At 33.4% G+C, this 24,808-nt stretch overlaps 1 protein-coding gene across 1 annotated transcript in view; it reads right to left on the bottom strand.

Moving 5' to 3' along the window:
• Positions 1-2,948: 2,948 nt before the first annotated feature.
• LOC128235467 (uncharacterized) overlaps positions 2,949-24,808 on the bottom strand; it is a 53,915-nt gene continuing 32,055 nt past the window's right edge. The window contains exon 16 of the mRNA XM_052950285.1: positions 2,949-3,020. Coding sequence (XP_052806245.1) covers positions 2,949-3,020 — 72 coding nt within the window. The remainder of the gene's footprint in view (positions 3,021-24,808) is intronic.

Genomic DNA, 24,808 nt, shown 5'->3' with positions numbered 1-24,808 from the left:
AAACAATCACACAATTAAATATTGATGAAAATATTGAAACTGATAAACATAAAACATTAGAGTATGTAAAGTCGTATTATGAATCTTTATACAGACAGGACGAAAATATAGAAGAATCTATTAATTCACGATTTCTGACAAACATTACAAACACTATTACTGAAGAAAACATGCATCCCGAACATTTATCAGAAACTGAATGCTATAATGCTCTTAAAGATATGAAACTTGATAAAAGCCCAGGATCGGACGGTTTGACTGCAGAATTTTACAAAATGTTTTGGAATGAAATAAAAACTTATCACTCAATTTTTTTCATTAGACAACGACAATCTTACTCAGCTACAAAAACAAAGCGTCATAACACTTCTTCCAAAAAAAAGACAAGGACACAAGTAACATCAATAACTGGAGACCTATTTCCTTATTAAACATTGACTATAAAATAGCTTCAAAAGCAATTGCTAATAGGATAAAACCCCTGCTAAATAATATAATCGGTACTGAACAAACAGGATTTATAAAAGGAAAATATATTGGGAAAAATGTTCGTATTTTACAAGAAGCTATTAATTTTGTAAATGAAAATGATATAAATGGCCTCATATTTTTTCAGACTTTAACAAAGCATTCGACAGCTTAGATCACAAATTTATGTTTGGATGTCTTAGTAAATTTAATTTCAGTGAAAATATAATTAAATGGGTTCGATTATTTTATAAAAATGCAATGGCTTGTGTTACCAACAACGGTTATCTTTCTGACTTTTTCAACATTAAAAAAAGGTGTATGCCAAGGATGCCCGTTATCTCCGTACTTATTCCTTATCTGTATAGAAGCGCTTGCTGTTGAAATCAATACAAACAAAAATATATAAATGTACATAATACAGAACTGAAACAAACCTTATTTGCTGATGATGCCAGTTTCCTTATGGATGGAATACAAAAATCTTTCGAAGAGCTTATGATTAGTCTAAACGATTTTGGAAAATTTTCATGGTTAACATTAAATAAAGCTAAATATGCAGTTTTACGATTAGGTCCACTTAAATACGCTGACATACCGTTTTGTAAGAAATATAATTGGCAAATCACCCAAACATCTGCGCTAGGCATTACATTTACCAACGGCACAGTTGAGATGGAAAAAGTAAACTTCACTGATAAGATTTTAGAATTTGAGGCATGTCTTGAAAAATGGAAAAAATGGAATCTTTCGTTACTTGGCAAAATCACTGTAATCAAAACGTTTGCGTTCCCAAAACTTCTGTTCCCACTAACTGTCTTAGAAATACCATCTGAGACATGTTTAAAAATGATACAAAACAAAATGTACAAATTCTTATGGAATGAAAAACCCGATAAAATATCAAGAAATCAAATAATTCAAGAATATGAAAATGGTTGTTTAAAAATGCTCAATATATCTATTTTTGTCAAAGCAATTAAAGCAAGCTGGGTAAAAAGAATTGTTTTAAACAAACAATCTATATGGGTTAAATTATATATGCAAACGACCAAACAGTTTGGAGAAGATTTAATTTTTAAAAGTTGTATGGATGCAAAAAGCACTCAAAATCTTAAATTAAAATCTGTTTTTCTCAACTCAACTCAACTCAACTCAACTCAATATTCTTTTATTATATCACAGTTTACATTTAAGTAAAAGCATGTGAAAACGCAATATATATATATGTTAACACAGGTATAAATATGAAGTCATACAATCATGGGCATCGTTTACATATAAGACGGATACTGCGATCGTAGCAAAAGAAATTATATGGAACAACAGCAAAATAAAACTCCCTAATAATAAAACATTTTTTTACAAAGAATGGCATAATAGGGGTCTAAAATATGTCGAACATTTGTATGACTACAGAAAAAAAACTTTTTATGACTTTAACGACTTATCGAAACTATACGATCTTGGTACACATGATTTTTTGAAATACCATGCTTTAATCAGCAGTATTCCTGATGACTGGAAAACCCGGTTGAAAAATGAAGGCATATCATATAACACACCAACCTACTTTGTAGATAAAATGGAGGAAAATACAAAAATTAGTAAAATAGTCTACAAGAATCTTAATATACAACTTAAACCTGAAAATAGAACTCGAGAAGAAAACTGGGAATCTCAATTTGATCTTAACTCTATACAATGGAAAAATGTGTACACACAGGCGCTCAAACTAACAATAGATACGAAACTTCGGGAATTCCAATATAAATACATAATGAATATCCTTCCAAACAATGATAAGCTTTACACGTACAATATTGTTGCATCAAGGTTATGTGATTTTTGTGTAATGAACATCGACTCAAACATCCATATGTTTTGGGAATGTCATATTTCGCAGACGTTTTGGGGTGAATTTAAAACATTCATAATAGCGCCACCACTACTCGACAGCGCCACCACTAGGGCATCAGCGCCACCACTTTTATAAAAATGTGCATTTTTTTTTTTCTTTTTAAGAAGTGCTTATCAGTTTTGTTGTGTTCCGGCATAGATACTATACATAACAGTTATATTTGCATGCGTAAGAATGTTCCAACGGGGTGTGTTAGCACCGAAATGTACTTGCTATGCAATCAGATCTCAAAATATGCACAAGTCCGATTCGGGCGAAAAGCTCCTGGCACAACAGTTTGCACACTATTGAAACGAAATAGTAACCAGCCTACAGTAAAAGTGTTCTTACTCGGTACCACATTCTCCGATTTTCGAAATATGTCCGTTAAATGAAATTATCAAATAAAATATAAATTATACTCACGTTTGTTCATGTAAACATAGGGCACAGCTCCACCACGGAAGTGTCGACAGCTCTTTTTCTTTGCACCACCGTAAAGTGGTGGAGCTGGCGTTTAGAGGCCGTGAATATCCATACACCATAAATTTCTAGGCTGTTGACTACTTTATATTCAATATCATCTTGGCTGATCAGTGTTAAGAGCGTTTGAATCATCTGCAACCTTCATGGGCTCGATTCCTGGTTTTGCCTGCATTGCACACAAGTCAATGGTGATCAAATAATATAAACTGCTGTCATATAACAAGTTTGGAACCTTTTCTTTACATATTAGTTTTGCTCTTTTTAAGAGATATTACAGATTTAAATTGTATATCTTTACAATACAAAATGAAATCTTCATTTATGCGCATCAATCCGGCGTATGCAAACATATTTATTGCGAGTTACCTTGGATTAATAATATCAGTGCTGTTTTTGTACATAGAACACAGTGAATGAAACAAATCCGAAGTAAGAGTATCTTTCTTTTGTACTGGTTTTGAACTAATCCGCTTTGCTATTTCTAGCAATTGTTTTACAATTCTGTTTACTGTAGGATCTGTAAAGCCATGTATGCCATACACCCATTTAATTGCCTAAAATGCTGAGGAAACAACGTTTTCTGATTTCCCTTCGTCCAACAGCTCGGTAAAGTACATAGCAACACTAATGGGAAGTGCAGGTTTTTGAATGTTTTTCATTCGCACAATATTTTTCGAACATAAAAAACAAACTATTGTACTTTTCCACAGTATTGTCTGCTCTCGTTGAAGTAAATAACTGGCCATATTGTCTGCCATTATGTTGTGCTCGTCATCTTAAATCTCTGCTTCGTCCAATGATTTTCGGTGTGTCCTTTAAGCCTAACACCTGATAGAAATAAAGAACATGAGCACGAGAAAATAACGAAATGTCAAATAATGACTAGTTTTCAAAACAACACCTAAAAGGAATCATGTCAAATTGCAAAGGTGAAATTCCGCTACAAACATCGCATTTTTTCCCTGAACTTATTAGACATTTTTGTTTTTAAATCTATGACAGATGTTATGAATTGATCTTTTCGTTAACCAAACAAATGGGGCACTTTCGAACTAAAGTGTGCATGTTGCCTTCTCGGCAACGAGTTTATTTATACATGCTAACGCCAATATTGGCTGTGGGACTGTCCATTTTACATCAAGAGCCCAGTATTGCTTTAAAGCATCAAAGGCTTCTGTCCCTGGGATCCACCCCCTGGAATTGAGCCTTGCCAATGACATTTGGTATTTAAATGCGATGCAAACCGGTCTACTGAATGTGGCCCCCACTTATTGTCTAAATGTCTAAAGACAGCTGTTCTTACTTGCCAATTGTCAGAATCATAGAATCTACTTAGGTGATCACTAATGGTGCTGCTTTCTCTAGGAATCCATACAGCACAATATTCTTCTTTTCTCAAAACTTATTTAGATCTATGGCTATATCATGTATAGTAGAACTTTATTAACCCAATAAACTTTAAAGGGACTATACACCAGATTGGCACCAAAAAGTTCTTTTCTGTAACGAATCTCAGGACAATTATTTAATAAAATGTTTTACTCTGTTATATCATAATTGTAAAAAAAAAGAAAAAAAAATCGAGTCGAACCGGTTTCGTCGAAATTGAGGTCCAGTGTTGTATCCACTGTGCTACGAAGGCTTACCCTGCACGGTTGGAATATTTAAGCTATATACCTAACTTGGTAATATCACGTGATAACATCAACTAGCCAATCACGCATAAGGAATGAATTCTACTAGGTAGACATACCTAGTAATCTTTTTTTAATGGAAAATACGAAGAAACTGGGAAAAATAAATTAATTGTAAACTATGTGGTACTTCAGTTAGTAAGTTTTAATGCATTGTAGACATCGATACCAAGTTTGTTTCAGTTTTCAACATTTGTTTTCGCTATTTCATCATACGGAGTACAGCCCCTACAGGCCAAAAAAAAATTGTTTGTTTAGGGTAACCTTCCCAAAATTTCTAGGTAGGGTAGGTAGGGAATTTTTTTTTTTTTTCAAAATCTGTCGTAAGTTCAGAGTGTTTTCTTGCATATGGCAGTCTTTCCTACATTACTGTCATTGCCTGACTTTGTTTCATCATATAAACGATAATTCTGATTAAAATCTGCATTTATCCGCCCTTCGTAACTCTCTATTCGCTAACGAATATTTCTTTGCTCAGAAACGGAAAAAATAGTTAGGGTCGGCGCATTTTTATAAGTAGGGTCGGGTTACCCGAAACAGACATTTTTTAAGCCTTACGGTAAACTACACAAGTTCAACTCTACACAATTCTTTAGCATCTAATGTTTTATGTACTGAGCATATTGGAACATTTTGGTTTCATACTGCAGCAAGGTCCACGTTTATTATTATATAGGCGCACAGATAAGCAAGACATATTAATGCAATTAAAATTGTGTTTTGAAATTATTTTCACATAGGCTATATATAAGCTCTAGCATTACTTTTATAATGTAACAAATGGAATTTAAGATACAAAAAGTTCTCAAGAAGTGAGCATATGGCAGTTAAACAAACATTTTATAATGCAACAATATTGAAGCCAAACTGCAGATTATTGTTAGCTACTCTTAGCCTCTTATTTCTTGCGTAAGACGCGCAAAGCTGGATATCTTTGAATTACAGTAAGACTTATAGAACTAATGCATCAACAAATTGCATCCAGAAATTGTCTGCTGTCAGCCATATTAAAAAGACGCGGTATCTTGATTTGTTTCCTGCTTTAATTTTATTTTGGTTATTAACTGTGTACTTGTGCAGTTGCCTTAACTAAAGTACGCGCTCGCGTACTTGCGTGCGTAAATGCCATTTAAAGTAATATTGATAAACAACGAAAACGTTTTAACTCTTTCACAATTGATATAGTCTTATTACAACATTAAGAACTTTTTCATGTATAACAGTAATATCAAATAACGAACAGAATATCAGTCAACGTATTGATATTGCCTTGTTTTCTCTTTTTGATCCGAAGTATACATAATGGCCTTTTACACAATAACATAAATACATATATCATTCACATTAGATTGTGAAAAGAAAACTGATAATTTCATGATAACTCGCTATTGACCACGAAATATACAGGAATCACTGCGCAAAGGTAAACAAACTGCTGAAACACACTCGAATAGATTTTTATTCTGAAAAGGTAACATCTTGCGGCCGTGATCAGAAGAGCATGTTAAAACACCAATCATCTATTGGGGGTTACAAGTGAAATATCTCTCCCGGCTGAAAAAACACCTGACAAGCAAGCTCAAGAGTTCAGTGATTTCTTCATAAGCAAGGTTGAGGGAAATAGAAAAAATATCACCTCATATGACAAATTCAATTGCAATAAGCTATGAAACTGATCAATTGAAAGAAGTAGATAGTTTGATAGACTTCTGTCCAGCAACCGCGGAAGAAATTGAAAAGCACAATCCCCCAATAAATCGTGCGAACTTGACCCTATTTCAACATGGTTACTGAAATTGTGTATAACTGAGCTTCTACCAATAATAACAAAAATCATTTACCTATCTATGGAAACTGCAAATGTACCAATATCCTTCAAGACATCTCGTGTTAGGTCATTGCTAAAACAACCTAATCTTGATAAAGACATACTAAAAGATTACCGCCTAGTTTCAAATCTACCATATGTTTCTAAAATTCTGGAAAAGGTTGTGAGTAAAAGAATTGACGGGCATTTAACAATATACAACTTTCACGAGGAAACCCAGTCAGCATATAGAAAGTTCCATTCAACAGAATCAGCCTTGTTGAAAGTGCAGAATGACATCCTTCAATCTTTGGATCATACAAATATGACTATCTTGGTTATGCTGGACCTTCCCGCTGCCTTCGACACCATCGACCACAAAACCCTCTTGAGTCGCCTCGAGCAACATTTTGGTTTCGCTGACAAACCACTTCAATGGGTTACATCTTATCTTTCAGATCCTTTCCAAACAGTGTGTATCGACGGTAACGTATCCAAACCAGTATTGATGAACTTCAGCGTACCTCAAGGGTCTGTGTAAGGCCCCAAATTGTATACCATGTAAACAAAACCTGTAGGCGCAATTATAAATCAATTGGACTCAACCACCACTTCTACGCAGATGACTCACAACTATATTTATCATTCAAACCTACCGACGGAGCAGCTCAGAATGAAACACTTCGTCGGGTTGAAAAATGTCTTCAAGATATTGTGTCTTGGATGCATAACAATATGTTAAAGCTAAACACCGACAAAACAGAAGTTATAGCTTTCTCAAGTGAAAAAAACACCAAACACATAGTGACCTAGGCGTGAAAGTAGGGGACTCGCAAATAAAGTCATCAGAATATGTGTGAAATCTACGTACATGGTTTGAGCATGGAAAAACACGCCAACTCCGTAAGCAGATCGCGTTACGCACAAATCAGGCAGATCGGACACATCAGGCAATATTTGACATAAAATGCCACAAAATCTCTAGTAAATTCGCTAGTCACTTCACGTATGGATTAGTGTAACGTATTACTCTATGGTACCAACAAAACGTACATCAAGAAATTACAAAATGTACGGAATACTGCTGCCCTGCTGATTACACGAACATCTCGTTTTAGTCATAATACTCCTACGCTTAAGGAATTACATTGGCTACCTGTACAGAAAAGAATTGAATACAAAATACTGACTACCACATTCAAAGCTTTACATGGACAATCGCCAATATATATGAAGAACTTCTTAGTTCACGAGCCTAGGCGCAATCTAAAAGCAAAGAATGATGCGCCTACATTAGTGGTTCCAAGGAATATTCGTAATGTCACCTTTGGATAACGAAGTTTTATGTTTGCGGAGCCAAAACTGTGGAACTCTCTTCCATCTCAAATCAGACGATCTAAAACGTTGAAGTACTTCAAGAAGACACTTAAAACCCATTTCTTCCTCAAACACTTTGGTTAATAAACTGTGTGTCAGTGCTTCAGTATTTCTGCTGGATTATATATCTTCACTTAATATTCACTCAGAATATGATTTATAAGCTTCGAAGAAGTTATATACTTACGAAAAATGATATTAATTTGGTATGAAACATGCTCAATTATTGAGATCAGAACAATTTATATTTAAAACATGTATAGTGTACCATTTTGTTATTGTAATTGTAATGGATTTTATGTTTATTTCATAATATCACTAAGCTTTATCTTTAAAACAATTAACCTTTTCATTTCCCTTTTAATTAAAGTTAAAGTTGCATTGTCTTGTTGTTGTTAACAATGTTTTATTGTCCGAAAATTAAGTTCTTAGAGTAATATGTAAGGATGAGTGTAATCACGCTTATTTGGTAGCTTAATTGCTTGATTTGATATTTTTTGTGTGTGTACATGTATTGAAAAGCACTTTTGAACGTATATTGCTTTATGAAAAGCGTGGTATATAAATGAGGTATAATAATAAGTATAATAATAATACGAATTATACTGATTATTTTTTTATTATGTCCGTCAAATTGCATTAAAACGAAAGAACAACAACTTTTTTTGCGCCCGCACATTATTTGGCCGCGCGGATTATTTTTTGTTTACTTCTGAATTTCTTTTTCTTAGAATTTAAACCTGCAACGTCGACTTCGTCTTTTTTTGAAGGTATTTCCATGCTTTACATTTTTCGCGAGCAAACTTTCCTCGTGTCAGTACAAAATCAGGACCGGGTAACCCCAAAACAGCTGTTATTTGATGACAGTCTTTTTTTGTCGGGAATATTTTGCAGGACGCACCGTTGTTATTCATTTCCGGTATTATTTTCAGTTTACTAAATCAGTTTTCGTAATGTAAAATACACGTTTCAAGTGAAAACCAGTGTCAAAGTCAATGGATTATAGTCTTCAGTAAACAACAGCAGTTTCACAACGCCGAAGGCAATGATTATTTATGTGTGTTTTAAGTAATTCATTGTTTTGTACTCAAAATTTAGTGCTAAATAATAACTTAATCAGATTTTGAGTGCAAAACTTCTATTCAAATACACGACGGACACACGACTTACAACCATTGAACATGTTTTCGTGAGTTATTTTTTTAATTTCTAAAATGCATTTCTCAGTAATCATATACTCATAAGTGTTAGGGATAAGGAATAGCCGGGACTTTGACTTTCGGTCCAGCCAACCCCGGGTAAAATCTCCCCCCTGCGGGGACAACTGATGGTCAAATCCCCGCCAAATTCCCCCGCACCCAAGGGAGCCTAGGTAAGGCAATTCCCCGCTACAATTTGCGCGAAGACAAAGCCACCGCATTCACCCGGCACTGCGGGGCCACGGCCCATTTCCCCGGCTATCCCCGGCATACCCCCGGACCTGGGGGGCCGTGGTTACAATTGACTGGTGCATTATAAACAGATAAAAATGGAGGACTTGTAAATGTTTTAGAAACAGTCAGTATTTACAAATTAAGTATTATAATAACATCAGTAAAATCAGAAATCATTTTTTTATAAGTCAAATGACTGTTTTAATTTTCTAAATTCTTTGTTCTTTCTTATCGCACTTATTTTCTTTGATCGATTAGTGATAAAGTGGCCTGTTAGTAAAGTGGCCTGTTTCTTACGGGCATTGAAGCTATGTAGCTACAATAATGAGCGATCAGGGATATTTTTTTTTATTTTGACATTTCTTTTGTATATCTGTAACGGGTCTGCCATAATAAAAAAAATCGTCAAAAGACTCGTTGACGGCCATTTAGGTGGACTATGGAGCTATGGAGGCTGTCATGTTATTCTTTTTCAAGGCACGGACCTATAGACCATTAGTTCGTGGTCAATGAGTGGTCTTGAAACGGAAACATCTTTAATCCACCACCTGCACTTATATTGTCTCACAATTCAATCCACAGTGTGTTTTTTTCAGAAATGTTCTCTGTGTTATTTACATTTTCGATATGCTGCCATGTCAATGTCACCACAATTTTATCGTGTGATTCAAGAGGTTCAAATTTAAACCTGACCCAATATTTAGAAATGTTCAAATGATGATTTACTCTTACTTGTCTAAAATGTGTTTTTTGTGATAGTAAGTTAGATTAGTACGGAATGAATACAATGGTTGTTCTTTTTGGTTCGAATAATGGCACGTTACCACTGGCACCGGATTTTCAAACTCAATCATTTTTTTTAAAAAATCAAAAAAAAATCTTATAATTCCTTATAAAAATTATAATACCGAATATGTAAGAAAATATTTAAAAAAAATGTTTTTAAATATGCACTTTGTACTGTATAATATACTAACATGGTCTTGAACGTTTCTCTACCCGGGTCACGTAATCATCTTATTACTCAGTTCAAAAGAACTTCTGAAGATTAACAGTCATCGGAATTTAAGGACATGGTTTCTATCTTCCGAACACTCCACCTAAGCCCGCAAAGAAATTTGCCTATCATACGTTTTTGTTTTACTTTATTCCCATTTTTCTGTTTTCCTAGATTTTCTACCACCCTTGACTTCCGGTTTCAGAGTAAGGTTTTAAAACGGCTCATTTCATTGGTCCATGAACTCCGCGAGACATTTCGCGTACATAGTCAACAACTGTAATATTTGGACCGAAAGTGTTAATCACAGAGAAGTCTTTGACATTAAATACCGCTTTAAGTGACTTGAGCGTGCTTATTTCGGGTCAGACTGGTTCTGGAATTACACATACCATCAAAGCCGATATGAAATTTCATGAGACAACGGAAAGTGGCTTAATATGCACCACAGGATTGACTTGTTTTGACAGCGGTCTCATTACAAAAACGTTTCACAGGTAAGAAGTGCAAAATGTTTTATTTATAAAAAAAAGAGCTGTTTACCAATACGCCGTGTTAAATAATAATCTATATTATCGAGAAACATGCATGTATTTTGTGTGTATACATGAGTTTGGTTCATTTACACATGTATATTTATTAAGTAACATTATATTTATTTATATATTATACTAATTTTCTTTCATGGAAAGTTGTGGAACATATTTTTAAATGACATATATTCATTATTTTGACCAAAAAAAAAAGATAATAAAAAATATATTGATAATAAAAAAGAAAAAAAAATTGTATTACTGTATTCAGGCAATGCGACGAACACCTTTGATTAATTCATTTTGTAGTTAACTTATTGCTTTGTTTTATGTTCGTGAAGTTGGCAGACTTGCAGCCCAGCAGCCCAGCAGCTTAAAGTCAGCAGCCCAGCAGACTGGCAGCCTAGCAGCATGAAGTAAGCAGCCCAGCAGACTGACAGCCTAAAGTTTTTTATACATGCTTACAGAAATGAGTGCCATCTCAATTTCCTTTGCAATTGCCAAAATGCTCTTAAATGGACTTGGTCATGTTTTGTGATAAAAAAATAATATTTCCTGAAACCGAAAATGATTAATATTATTATGCTTAAATTTACCTGTATTACAATCGCATATATATTTCAATGTTTGATATCATAATTGTAGAAAAAAATAGGAAATAAGTAACAAAATAGACTGATCCCAGATTTGATTCGAGTCTTCTTGTGGAAACAAGTAAATTATTAGGAAAATGGATAGACCACTCAACTATATATACAGGCACATACCCCAGCTTTTGCTGAAAAGTTGAATATCAATAAATATTTTCAAAACATTTATGATAATGCAGATGCTACAAGTCCATGTGCACATTGTGCATTAATTAATAGATTTAAAATGAGTGTACAGTTGTAGCTAGGTTAAAATAAACCTTTAAAATCATTTTTGTTTTTATATCTTTGCAGGGAAGTGATGGATGGCAACACCGGTATCCGTGACGGTCATATGTATTGAAGTGTAGGCTTGTGGGCTGCAGTTCCACAGAGTGAGACACACCGGCACTATCTCCTATCCCATCCTATCCTAGATCTGGACTCAGTGGAGATGTTACATTGCGCTGTTAACAGTTTTAACATGATATCGCTACAACCTGGTAACAATGACTTATATAATGACAATCTGCTGTCTTTATCTTTGCAAGAGTTGGGATTCTGTCCAGCTTTGTGTACTTTCTCAGTAAAAGATACTTACAGTTGCTGAAATAGTATCTTTAGAAATGCAAGAAATGTTATTTAGGAATAATGCTTTGTAGGTATATACATGTATGTATTTCACCTCATCTCAATATAGGGATATTAAATGTTTAGTTTCTCAGACCATTTTGTAACATTTTAGTGGGGAGCACATAATGCTATTGTTTTTACAGGATAATTGCTTTCAATTTGTATTACCAGTTTGGCTTTAGAGCTGCACTCGCCACAGTTTGACACTGATATGAAATGTTTGGGGGGGGGGGGTTGTCTCAGAATACGCTCATGTTGGCATTAAAGCCTTCAATTCAGTTATCAAAATGAAGGTAACTTACAATAGAACAAATCTCAATTGTAAGAAAGAACGCCAAAATCTAAAAAAAAAAATAAGCGTTAATAATGCTTTTTACTATAAAACATCAATTTTCTAACATAAATTAGAAAAACTACATTCAAATATTACCATAAAACATCAAATTTCTGACAAAAACATGAAAAACTACATTCAAATCTTTTGTTAGCAGTCTTATATCACTGTTTACCACTGTTTACCAGACATTCACTCTGTAAGAGTGCAGCTTTAAATTATCAAGATCAATGCTTTAAAAGAGGCGCCCTTTAAAGTAGCAAGTGTTACCAATTCTTTTCAGCAAAATAAAGCATTTTTGAAACTTCTTAAATGAATAAACTCCATTATAAAGCTCTATTGGAACTAATAGTGATGTATTGACTTTTAAATTAGCTATATTGGAACTTTGTTACCTTTTTAACTAGTTTTTATCAATAAGGAAATTAATTATTTTGCTCTCTCTATAAATTGTGACCAAGTCAGAAGTCACTATAACCATTACATGTTTGTTGTTAATGTAGTTGTGTTGTAATATTGCTTAAACTTATATTGCAAGATTTGTGTAATAAAACATATATATAGAATAATTTGCTTGATTGTGATGAAAGTTGATAACTTAACAGCCAAGTCTGTTTGGTAGGTAGAAACCAGGCGCGTAGCTGCCTATAAGCGAAATTCACGGCTGAATCCACATGATTCTGACAAAAAATAAAACAGTTTAGCCAAAGCTACAGAATCACTATGTTTTTCTTTGAGTACATGATGTAACAGACACATGGACATTGTCATCGAGTATGTAATTATACAGTTCAATGGCAAAAAGGACAGACAATTAAACTTCTGTAAGACAATCTGAGTGTTTTTCACATTATCAAACCTTATTTGTTTGCTATTTTGTAGAAAAGATCTGCTGAGAAAATAAATTTGTTGATTTATTATCCTTAAACTGTCAATTTACAAGTATTAAAGGACCTAAGAACGCCCAGAATACACCAGATTGCTCCATTGTTTTCAAAATGTTCATAACCCCCCCCCCCCCCCAGCACAATCATGAATCCACATGAATAGAGGGCTAGCTACGCCCCTGGAAATCAGTACTGTGTGTACGTTCAAGAGCCTCATCACAATGTTCCATTTGTCACCAGGTTGGATTTAACCAAATAACTCTTGGATTGGAGGCAGACATCTTAATCCACCAAACCAGTCTCTCACCCTTCGTGACTAGTACATTGGAAACGTTATCAGAAGATGTATCTCTAGAAAAAAATTATCCAATTATAGGAATATGTATTTATTTTAATTTTATTTATTAAAGTTTAAAAAAAAAACCTGGGGTGAGCCAGGTGCGTTCCCCTATAGCTGTTAGTGGTAAGTAACTCAAATAGCAAGAACAACAAAGTTTCTTCATTATATTTATCGATTTTACTTCGTTTCGAATAGTAAGAATTTAGCAATACAGTGAATTCGTAAATAAGAAATGTATTGTTCTGTTGAGTGCAGAGTGACCGTTGTTTTCTGTTATAAATATGCATTAATCTGTATAACCATTGCATTGAATCTCTGCAAATTCATATTTCATGTGGACTTTCATTCATGATTTGCTTGATAACGGAGAAGAAGTGCCAAAATGTTAGAGATTTTAAATACGCCGCCCTTCCATTCGACCAATCAAATCACATGTTACAAACTGAGCGAAAAACAACAACAAACCGGAAGTCAAGGGTGGTAGAAAATCCAGGAAAACAGAAAAATGGGAATAAAGTAAAAATAAAATCGTATGACCGGCGGATTTCTTCGCGGGTTAAGGTTGAGTATTTTGAAGATGGATATCATGTCCTCAGATTGCGATGACTGTCAATCTGCAGAAGTTCTTTTGAACTGAGTAATAAGATGATTACGTGACCCGGGTAGAGAAACGTTCAATGCCATGTTAGTATAATATACAGTACAAAGTGCATATTTAAAAAAAAAATCAGTATTTTTTCACATACTCGGTATTATAATTTTTAGTGAGGAATTATAAGATTTTTTTTTTATTTAAAAAAAAAAACGTTTGAGTTTGAAAATCCGGTGCCACTCCCTATTTAAATTGCTGATGCAATGAAAGTTAATAGTAAAGCACTGGATCTTATTGCCATTTGTTAAATATATGTATTGAGACAGATTTTCATGTGGTACAATCAAAATCTTTTCATTTATAACTGAGAACCTTTTTTGCAATTACAGTTGTTAAAAGCATTTCTTGACATAATTGATAAATTTGGTAAGAAATATGCATTTTTATATTTTTTTTAATTTTCGCTTTTCGCTCGCCTCTGATTTGCCTTACTCCTACTTTTTATGGCAAAATCCGTAGAACAAATGATCAATTTGTTGTAGCCTCCTTAGTGTACTTAAGTTCGCCTTCTTTTACAGAATTACAGACGAAACGTTAGACGTCTTATACAAATGAACGTTCGTTATTGCATGCGCATTTTGTAGCATAATTGATCGATATTAATAAAACAGAGCTTCAAGGTTGGAGGAGAATGACCAGAAATAAAGAACTTACCGAATGTTGTTTATCACCAAATTTTCCACACTAATGTGGCTCATTATTCTGACTATGAAATCTAAAATAAAAGTGACTTTGACTGAACTGTTTTAGGATACACAACTATGATTGTATGCTTAAATTATAGGAAACTAAATTTCCACACTGCTGGGTTCAATTAAGGTTTTTCTAGGAATATTGCTAGAACACTGTTCTTTTAAAGATGTCAGTGATGATTAAATCAATCCCTTTGGAATATCACTTGAGGAAATGGAGACTTCATTAGATGATGAGGTTCTTAACAGTTATACTTATATATTCTTATATAAAATATTTTAATTTAGTCCATTTTTTTAAAAGCAGATTAAAACATAAGCAACATAACATATATAATGAACACACCTTGAAATACGACTAGCCTTACTTAGATTAACATGATGATTTGATATTGCTCATTTAAACAAATGTAGGAAAAATGACAGTCGATTTACCAGTAAACAATGCCAGGTTTTTGTAAGATATGCATGTCTCAAGATATATGTCTCAAGATATACTATCAAAAAACTAGGCTGAATTCATATATTACAAAATGATACCTGATCATATATGGTAGACAAATTCGTGGCGTTGTTACTAAGTTGATTTCAGAAGAAAACTTCAACTAAACGACAAAAAATGTTAACGGCAAAGATAAGTTTAAAGTTAAATTTCAGTAGTTGGAAAACATTTATGTCAATAATCATTAAATATAGCAAACAAAAAACTTTTACGTGTTAAGTAAATAATGTTTATTTTCCATGATTTCTTTGCTTAAGATAATTTGCACAATCTTACTTTATGTAACAATTATTTCAGACAACGGAAACACACACTTCAGCAGAAAAGTTTAAGGTACTTAAGGCCTTTTTTTAATTATATGTTTTACGAACGGCCAGAGTGTCAGAGGAGGAGAAAATAAAAATAAAAATAAAACCACATTTCTGGAAAAAAATATTTTTGGTCGGGAAAAAAACAAACAGAAAAGCAAAAGCTATGATGTATCCTTTATGATTTTCTATTTTAATGTCAAGTCACTATGTAATTGTGTGCACATTTGTTTTTGCTTTATCTGACAAGTTCACTTCATATTTTCATTAATCACTCTTTATATTTTGTAAATGCATGTTATAATTGACAAGTGACATAAAAAAATCAACTATTTTCGGTGAACTTATTTGCCATTTAGAGTTTAAGGAATCGGCCATCACTGCAATGTGTTGTCTTGGCTGCAAATTGTCCGATACCAATTCACCAACCATGTCATTGTTACAGTTAGCAAAAGAGCTTTTCTGTTTCCTTCTTTACAGCGAATAGTTATCCTCCAGGAACAAGCGAACCAGAAACTTGTAAATCAACTGATTATAGCTGTCTGATTAAACAAATGCTGTCTATCCAACAGTGATTCAAATAATTATATTTGTCAATCACACATTTTGTCCAACAAGCAGTCCAAACAACACTGGTGGTCCAACTAACACTTCCGGTCCAACCATTTATAATTGTTCAACCAACACGTATGGTCCATCCAATATAGCGGTCCAGTAAGCAATAGATTCCCAACCAACAATAGTGTTACAACAGGCACTAGCTTACATCATGTTGCTACCAATCGAGCAGCCCAACCAATTGTAGTGATGTTCTTCATTGAAAGTAATGGTCTCAGTAGATAACACCAGCATATTTGAATCATATCTGTAAAGAAAGGAATGTAACATTAAAAGTATATTTTTTATAAAATAATAAGTTACTCTCAAACTTATTTATGGATGTGTTTTAAGAAAATCTGGACCCCGATTTAATTCCAGGCCTGGGTGTATGTGACTGGTCCGGTGGCCATCATAATATTTAAACATAACTAAATAGTAACAAATCATTCAGAAGCTGAGAACACTAGACAGGTGACAGCATGACATAATTACTCTTTCTAAGTAAAATTTTATTACATAGTTATAAAGCACTCAGAGCAGTAGTAATATCATAATTTATATTGATGATGATTTATATATGTTCATTCATAAGTCTATTACATACATGTAGTTATACTGTACCTGGTAATGTACATACAGATTCCTCATTATAGATTATGACTGTCAGATAGTAAAACATACTAATGTATAATTTGTGTTCATTTTCAAAACAAATGTTTTAGAATAGATGAGAATTATTTGTTGTTAATAATATTATAGTAAAAGTAACCGCAGTCTTTTCTGAACAATATACCCCACCCACCAGAACTACTGTAACTATCCAGGTAAACAGTAAAGCGATTTATAGCTCATGACATTCAAATTATATCACAATAATGTAAAATAAACTCATTAAAATGACAAATATAATAAAAATAAATAATTAATAACAAACCTGGAACGATAATTAGTCCATATTTTATCGCTGTTATTATACTTCGATAATCCGGAAATAAACCGGAAGTCACCCTGCCGCAAAGAATTATCCGGGTGAGCTAAACCCGGTACCAGGTATCGATATCGAGAAAAGCCGTTATTACAGTTTATGATACCGGATTATGTTGATACCGTGTTATTTAAAGTAAGCATCATTGGTTGTCAAAAACAATTAATAACGGACCGTGGATACTTGGATTTATCATCTGATAATAACCCTGATATCAACATAATCTGGTATCGGAAAGTGATACAAGATACCGGGGGATACCAGGTACCGGATACCAGGTTTTTAGCACCAGGCTGCAAATCCGATGAATGTTTTTCATTGGCTTAAACTTTTTCAGAGATGTTTACATGAATATTTTACAGCTTTTGCGATATCCTCTGCTTTTAATGATTTGCCGCGATAAAGTTTCATCGGCGGAAATAAAAAAACAAAATTACAATTTTATTTTTATTTCAAAAATGAGTTTTTTTGAGCGGCGGTGTTCGTAAAACAGAGAATCAAATAAAAAAAGGCCTTAACAAATAAAAATATAAAGCCATTAGTCTATTTATTTAAAAACTAAATTGAAACCAGTCACAAATCTACACATCATTAAACAATACATTATTTTGGGAACTGAAATTGCAATAGAGTTACGAATTTGCACTGTTTTGGCTATTTGCAACTTTCAATGTCATTGCAAGAATATACCACATCTAGTGCAGTTGCAAATCTATGCAATAATTATGTTTTGGTTCTACTTCAGATAACAGTTGTTGAATACACTAATTAAACTATATACATAAGGGAATTGGTAAGAAAGCAACAACCTCAACAGTTCCCTCAACTTGAGGAACAAACATATTGTTAAATCCAGTGGACAAAATGAACAAAGATAGAGCAGTAAGGAATCGAACTCGGGTCTCTGCAATGCCAGTCCAGTATGATAAACGCTATACCTGCATAATTCATTAAAGTTCTATCTCTAATGGTGTATTTTTATTTATAGCCTTTTTATGTCGAAAGCATGGCATTAGAGTGGTGTAAGGTTTGGTGCACCTTAAAACCAGATTTATTCCCCTGTTGCCACTTGATAACTGACTGTGCCAAGGGCAATCATCCTTTTGTCAATCTTCTGTTTGTTTATAATGCCTTTCAGTAAAGTGCCTTTTCATGATAGTATAGTAACACATTTGAAAATGTATACTGTAGGTTAACGAGCATAAAATGATTGTTTATCATAAATGTTGTGAATAAATCGTTCAAAACATCAATTGTCTAATTTCATACAATTTTAGTATATTGCTAAACCCTTTTAATGCCCCAGTCTGAGAGGTGGGGGTATATAGATTTGCACTTGTCCATCCATCCGTCAGTTCATCTGTCACAAAATATTGGGTCACACATATCTCCAACAACTTATGAACCAGCGTCGTAAAACATTACAGGAATGTGTACCAGCATGTTTTTTTTTGCTCTTCGGGTTCTGTCCGTCTGTCTGTCTGTTCTGGATTGCGCATATCTCCAAAAGTAAACAAGCCAGAGTCAAACAAATTTCACATGAATATTAACCAGCAATTGTAGTAATGCTTCTTTTGGTTTATATTTTGCTGTGGCCAGTAAGTGCAAAGTTATGGCCCTAGACTTAGTTATAACATAGCTTACGGGGTATGCCATACAAAGTATATGAGTCAGAAACATAAACGTTAACCAGCATGTGTGGAATGTGTATATGATTATATTTTTGTTTCAATTCATCTTGTAATATTCCCAAAATATTTTGGTAACGTTACCAACATTTTAAGATCCAGTTGGTAATATTCCCAGATAACCTGGACATATCTCGGCATTATATGGATAAATTGGAAATGTTCATACAAATGTTGATAAAAAACGCTATAACTCTCAATTCTATAGTATCTGGTAATATTCCAAGAAACATTTAAAGTCCTACAAAAAGCTTTTGTCGAGTTTGCATGACCCAAATAATGTATATATATATATATATATATATATATATATATATATATATATATATATATATATATATATATATATATATATATATATATATATATATATAATCATGGTAAAACGAACACAAATAGAATACAAACGTGTTCCTTGAAAAGTGTTAATTAAAAGGTCGTTTAGCGTAAGCTAAAGTTATTTAAAGTTGCTCAAGGCAAAAGTATTAAGCAATTGCGATTTGCTAAGTCGAAGGCCTTTTAGAAATGTTACGTTTTGCTATTATACAATCATCATCAAACCATTGTTTGTAATTACAATATGAAATGTCGACAAAACAGTTTCTTTTTCTTTAAAATTTTGATCCTCTTTAAATAAGGGATCAGCAATACTTTGAATGATTTGTGTAAAGTCATGTATTATATTATTAATATTAGTTCTTTTTGTATATTTATATTTTCTGCTAATGTGTTGTATTTAGATATCAACCCCGCTCTTTATTACTAAAATAAACTAAATTACTTTAAATGAAAGACCATCAACATTTGTGATGTCTCCAATAAAGCAATTAAGTATCAAATGGCAATTTAAGGCCATAAAGAGAGAAAATCACGACTGAACATTCTCTCAGAGACTGTTGGCGGAAAACAACTTTATGAATATCAGTACCACTGAATAGCCTAGAAATTCATTGCGATTAGATTTAGAATGCCTGCCCTGTACTGATCCCATACAGTTCTCGAAATGTGCGATAGATGCAAAAGATTAATTGATTTTGTCATATTACTGTTTAAACCGTATGTAATAGAAATATTATTTAATTTTATTGAAGGTATCTGCACGAGGTATGGGGCCCATTACAATAAAGATCTTTGTCGATGTTAGTCGTAAAATGAAGTTATCTTATGGATATAGCTTCGTTATTGTGCTACATTGTAGTGATATTTGAAATTTAGACAATATTAAAAATGAACACAATTCGGCGATTGTTCTGAACTTTTTTTAAAGTAAACGGTGTGACTAGCGACATCGTTGTTAACTTTTGAATGTGAAATATTTTATGATGTACTTACATAAAATAATATAAAAAGTACAGCTGAAACATTTGTATCAGATCTTGTTAGAAATACATGCAGATCACAAGTGTATCAATTCAATTTCCAGAGCAGAAACGTTGTTAACTTCAACAAACTTCTGAACACTCGGCCCAATATTGAGAAATTAAATAAATAATAATCTAATTGCTTTGTGTGACGTTGATTCAGATTTAAGGTTATCGAAGTTATTTTACGGCTAAGATTCTATAATAAAAAAGGGGCATAGCTGAAACGTAAAATATGTTTGCTCTTAAAGGGACTGTACACCAGAATGGCAACAAAACAAAATTGTTTTCTGTAACGAATCTCAGGACAATTATCTAATAGGATGTGTTACGCTTTGATATCATAAATGAGAAAAAGGACCAAATTGTAAAAACAAAATGTGTCGGAGACCGGGTTCGAACCCGTTCCGCCAAAATTGCAGTCCAGCGTCGTATCCACTGAGCTACGACGGCTTACTCTTATTGTGTGACATAATAAAGGTATACACCCACCTCGGTATTATCACGTGATAACACCGACTAGCCAATCACGCTTAAGGAATGAATTCTACCTGGTAGACATACCCAGTAATCTTTTTTAATGGAAAAATACGAAATAACTGCTAAACTAAAATAAATTGTAAACTATGTGGTACTTCAGTTAGTAAGTTTCAATGCATTGTACACATCGATGCCAAGTTTATGTCAGTTTTCTACAATTTTCTTTTTTTTTGCTATGTTATCATACGGAGTACAGCCTCTTTAACGTCGCGCAATATGACAACACTCAACTCGTGCATATATTTTCATAGTTTTTTACTAACGTATGACATTTCCCCGATATTGGTAAAGCGATAAAAATGCGAAAGGGATGAGCCGCTAACCAATCAACATTTCAGGATTTGTTGCCCGTTTTGTAGTACTAAAGAGCATTAAACCGAGGCAATCATCCCTCTCCTGAAATATTTCAACATGGATGGGTATATAGAACAGTACAATGCAACGAAAGCTCAGGAATATTTATTAGAAATTATTTTCATTGGCGTTGTTTGCTCTTTTGGTGTAATTGGAAATGCAATAGCGCTGTTGTTTTATAAGAAACGAACGGTGTCGAATACATGCACATTCTTGTTGACAGTATTATCTGCAAATGATCTAATATCATCGTTCGTCAGTGCGTTCTTTATCTACGAGTCCTTTAACAGTTTAACATATTCAAGTGACATTCTTTGCAAAATACATGGATTTTTGTTGCATATATTTATTGCAAATTCTCTGTGGTTGCTAATTCCGCTGGCTTTTGATAGATTCGCTAAAGTAGTTTTTGCGTTTTCTACCTGGAAGTTCACACTCACAAAGGCGAAGTGTAGCGTGGTCTTCTTCATCGTATGGTCCGTCATAACTGCTCTTCCACAACTCATTTGGTTTTCAGCGTCGAGAGCTGTGCACGTTGAGATAGGAAATAACATTACACTGCATGGTCACCGATGCCTGTTTAATAACGACGTATATAAAGCTGCGCTGGATATTTACTTTATATTTGACATGTGTGTTCTCGGCTCTGGTGTTTTAATACTGTTCATTTTGTACGGCAGTATTCCGATTGAATTGAAGAAATTTGCGTCGTCGACGGGCTTTGAAATACCAGCTGGAACCTACAGGATGAAGCAAACACAGATAAATAGCGTGAGTCATCAAGAAGATATTCTTAAAGAAATCGACTCGGAAACAATTATTACTACAACTAACTTCGTTGAAACAAAATCAAACATTGAGGAGAACGGGACAAACAGATCGCCTAAAAATAGCAAGATTGCAAAAACAAATACAGGAGTTCAGCAGAAATCTAGAGGAAAAAATCCGAGGGTCCCCATATTGAATGATAAAACGTTACAACTGAAACTAACATTTATGACATTAACAATTACATTTGCCTCTTTATTGAGTTTTCTTGGTTATTTCTATGTGAGGATGATCCACAAGAAACAAGACCATGAGTTGTCTGTTGGTTTGAAAATCGTTGTTCGTACGATTATCTTAAGTAGCACCATTAACCCCTATATCATTGGATTGTTTAACGCGGAATTTAGATCATTTGTGTACGGCATTCTATGTTTTCGATGTATACGCCAGTAATTTCTTTAGAATTCACATATTCTCCACAAACTCCCCATTTACAGCGATAAAATATTCAAACTAAAGCTAATCCTTCTGAACTTCACAATAACATTTGACTCTTTACTGAGTTGTCTATGTTATTTTTATATCAGACTTTTTACACATGAAGCAGGACCATGAAGTGTCCGTTGGTTTGAAAAACGTTGTTTAATCGAAAATATTTCATTACGCCATTAATTGTTTTATCAATGTATTGTTTAGAGTGGAATTTACATTGTTTGTGTTTTGTGCTATTAAGTTCTTAAAAAATGAACTTCATTTTTAATGTTTAATGTTATGCTTTGCCTTAATAAGTGTATGACGCCTTTAATATAATGTTCACAAATATACATTTAATGTTTGGAAATTCGGTTTGACGTGTTTGCGTTCTAACTATTAAAAGAATAAAACAGAACAGAACATAAAATGCAAAGTACGAGCACACATTCAACTAAACCATGTATAGTTACAGTACAATGTATTGTAAAGTTATTCTTGAATACGATACGAAACAACTGATATGAACTTATCAAACGTGAACTTTACTTAGATAGTTTAAGATGTAAGTTGGTCTATGTCAGATATTGACACGGAACGTACTGCTGTGCTCGAAATGTTTTGACGCCATGACGGGAGTGGACAGATGATATCTCGATGGCGACGCGCGTCAAGCGGCTCTTGTTCCATCATGGATTCGAATATACCCGGATAGTTCAAGATATTATTCAATCAGGTTTTTTATGAAATTGTTCATCAATATATTCAAAGACAATAGTATCCAGAAGGCAATGTCCAATATGACAAAAAAACATTGTATTGTAGAATCTGTCACCAGCGCTTTCCTCTCCAATATAACAGAATCTTATCGATTTTAGATGCTTACGCATTGAAATATTGAAAACGGGCGTCATCTTATAATACCGATAGAGACTTGAGATTATGTACAATTTTACTGTTGTTAGAAAGTTGTCATTTTAGTAAAGAGTCTTAGTTAATTGGAATTAGTTAATTGGTATATATTGATTTGCGTTCAACATTTTCAACGCATATTATTTACATATTTATTTGAACTATTTTTTTGATTGTGCAATTGTATATTTGTATTATGACCGTTTGCCTTTTGAATTACAAATAAAGCACTATTGTAGTTGTAGTTGTATTGTATTGTATTGTATTGTATTGTATTGTATTGTATTGTATTGTATTGTTTTACTCGTTACTTTTTGAAGTTAAATGCGTAGTAGTAATATAAGTGAAGTAAGATGAGTGTTTGTTGACGTCACGTCACGCAGTTTGGAATAGGTTTCAATGTTGTACCATCGAGAGCCACGTGATCAAAATGGACCAGCCAACATTAATATCGTAAAATAAAACTATAAAATATGAATTATGAAAACAATTTCTATGAACAAGCAATTGTATAAACTGTTTAAAGAAAAAAGAAACATCAAGATACTAAAAAACGTATGTCTTATACCGTTTTTGTACACATTAAATGAGTAATTAATAATTTGTCCCTAAACTCGTAGGCTACGGTTTTTATAGCTTGGTTTACGAACCCGATACAAATATCCGTTTCATCAAAGCTAAGAAAAAAGTTCGGATGATGTTTTGCTTAATTTAAGTAATCTGACGTTTAAGAACTTACTACACTTGAAAAATTAATGACTATTCATTACATATAACAGTATGTTTAATACAATGTAGAAATAACACGTAACCCAACTGGTAAAGCCGTATCATTGTCCAATTACCTCCCTTCTTTAAATTAAGCTTCTAATTGAAAATAGGTATGAATATACTAGTGTAAGTAGGATTACTTTGTTTAAGAATATTGAAAACAAAAACCCTTTATCTTCATTGGTGTTGTTTATGTCACACTTGGGGACGTGATGGGGTCAAACCAAAATACAGCCGGCAAAGGTCGCGGGCAGACCTTTATAAACTCAACAACAACATGGTTGTATTAAGAAAGTCACGTGATATGCAAGTTACGTAGTGACGTTGTGCGCGCTTGATCTAGACTATACTTGTACTTTTGGAGTATTGGCATTTTGTAATTGCGATAAATGCACTTTTTTGTTATCAAACTTGGGATTAAAAATGTCAAAAAGGTTAGGAGAAGTCATTTGGGTTTACATACGTTTCGATAAGTTTACATTGCTAAACGGTACTGGGACTGGGACTTTAAACATAACATTTTTGTGGTTAAGGTTAAATAAATGAATGGATATTACTATTATATCTATGCTTAAGCAGTTAAAACATCAGGAAGTTCTAATATGATTTTTGTAATATAAAACAAAAATATAATTAACTGACAATATTTAAAATTTACTTAAGATGCCTCGGTAAAACGGACCCTA

This window comes from Mya arenaria, chromosome 5, assembly GCF_026914265.1.
Source record: "Mya arenaria isolate MELC-2E11 chromosome 5, ASM2691426v1".
NCBI classification, from domain to species: domain Eukaryota; kingdom Metazoa; phylum Mollusca; class Bivalvia; order Myida; family Myidae; genus Mya; species Mya arenaria.
This window is presented reverse-complemented; position numbering and strand designations above follow the sequence as displayed.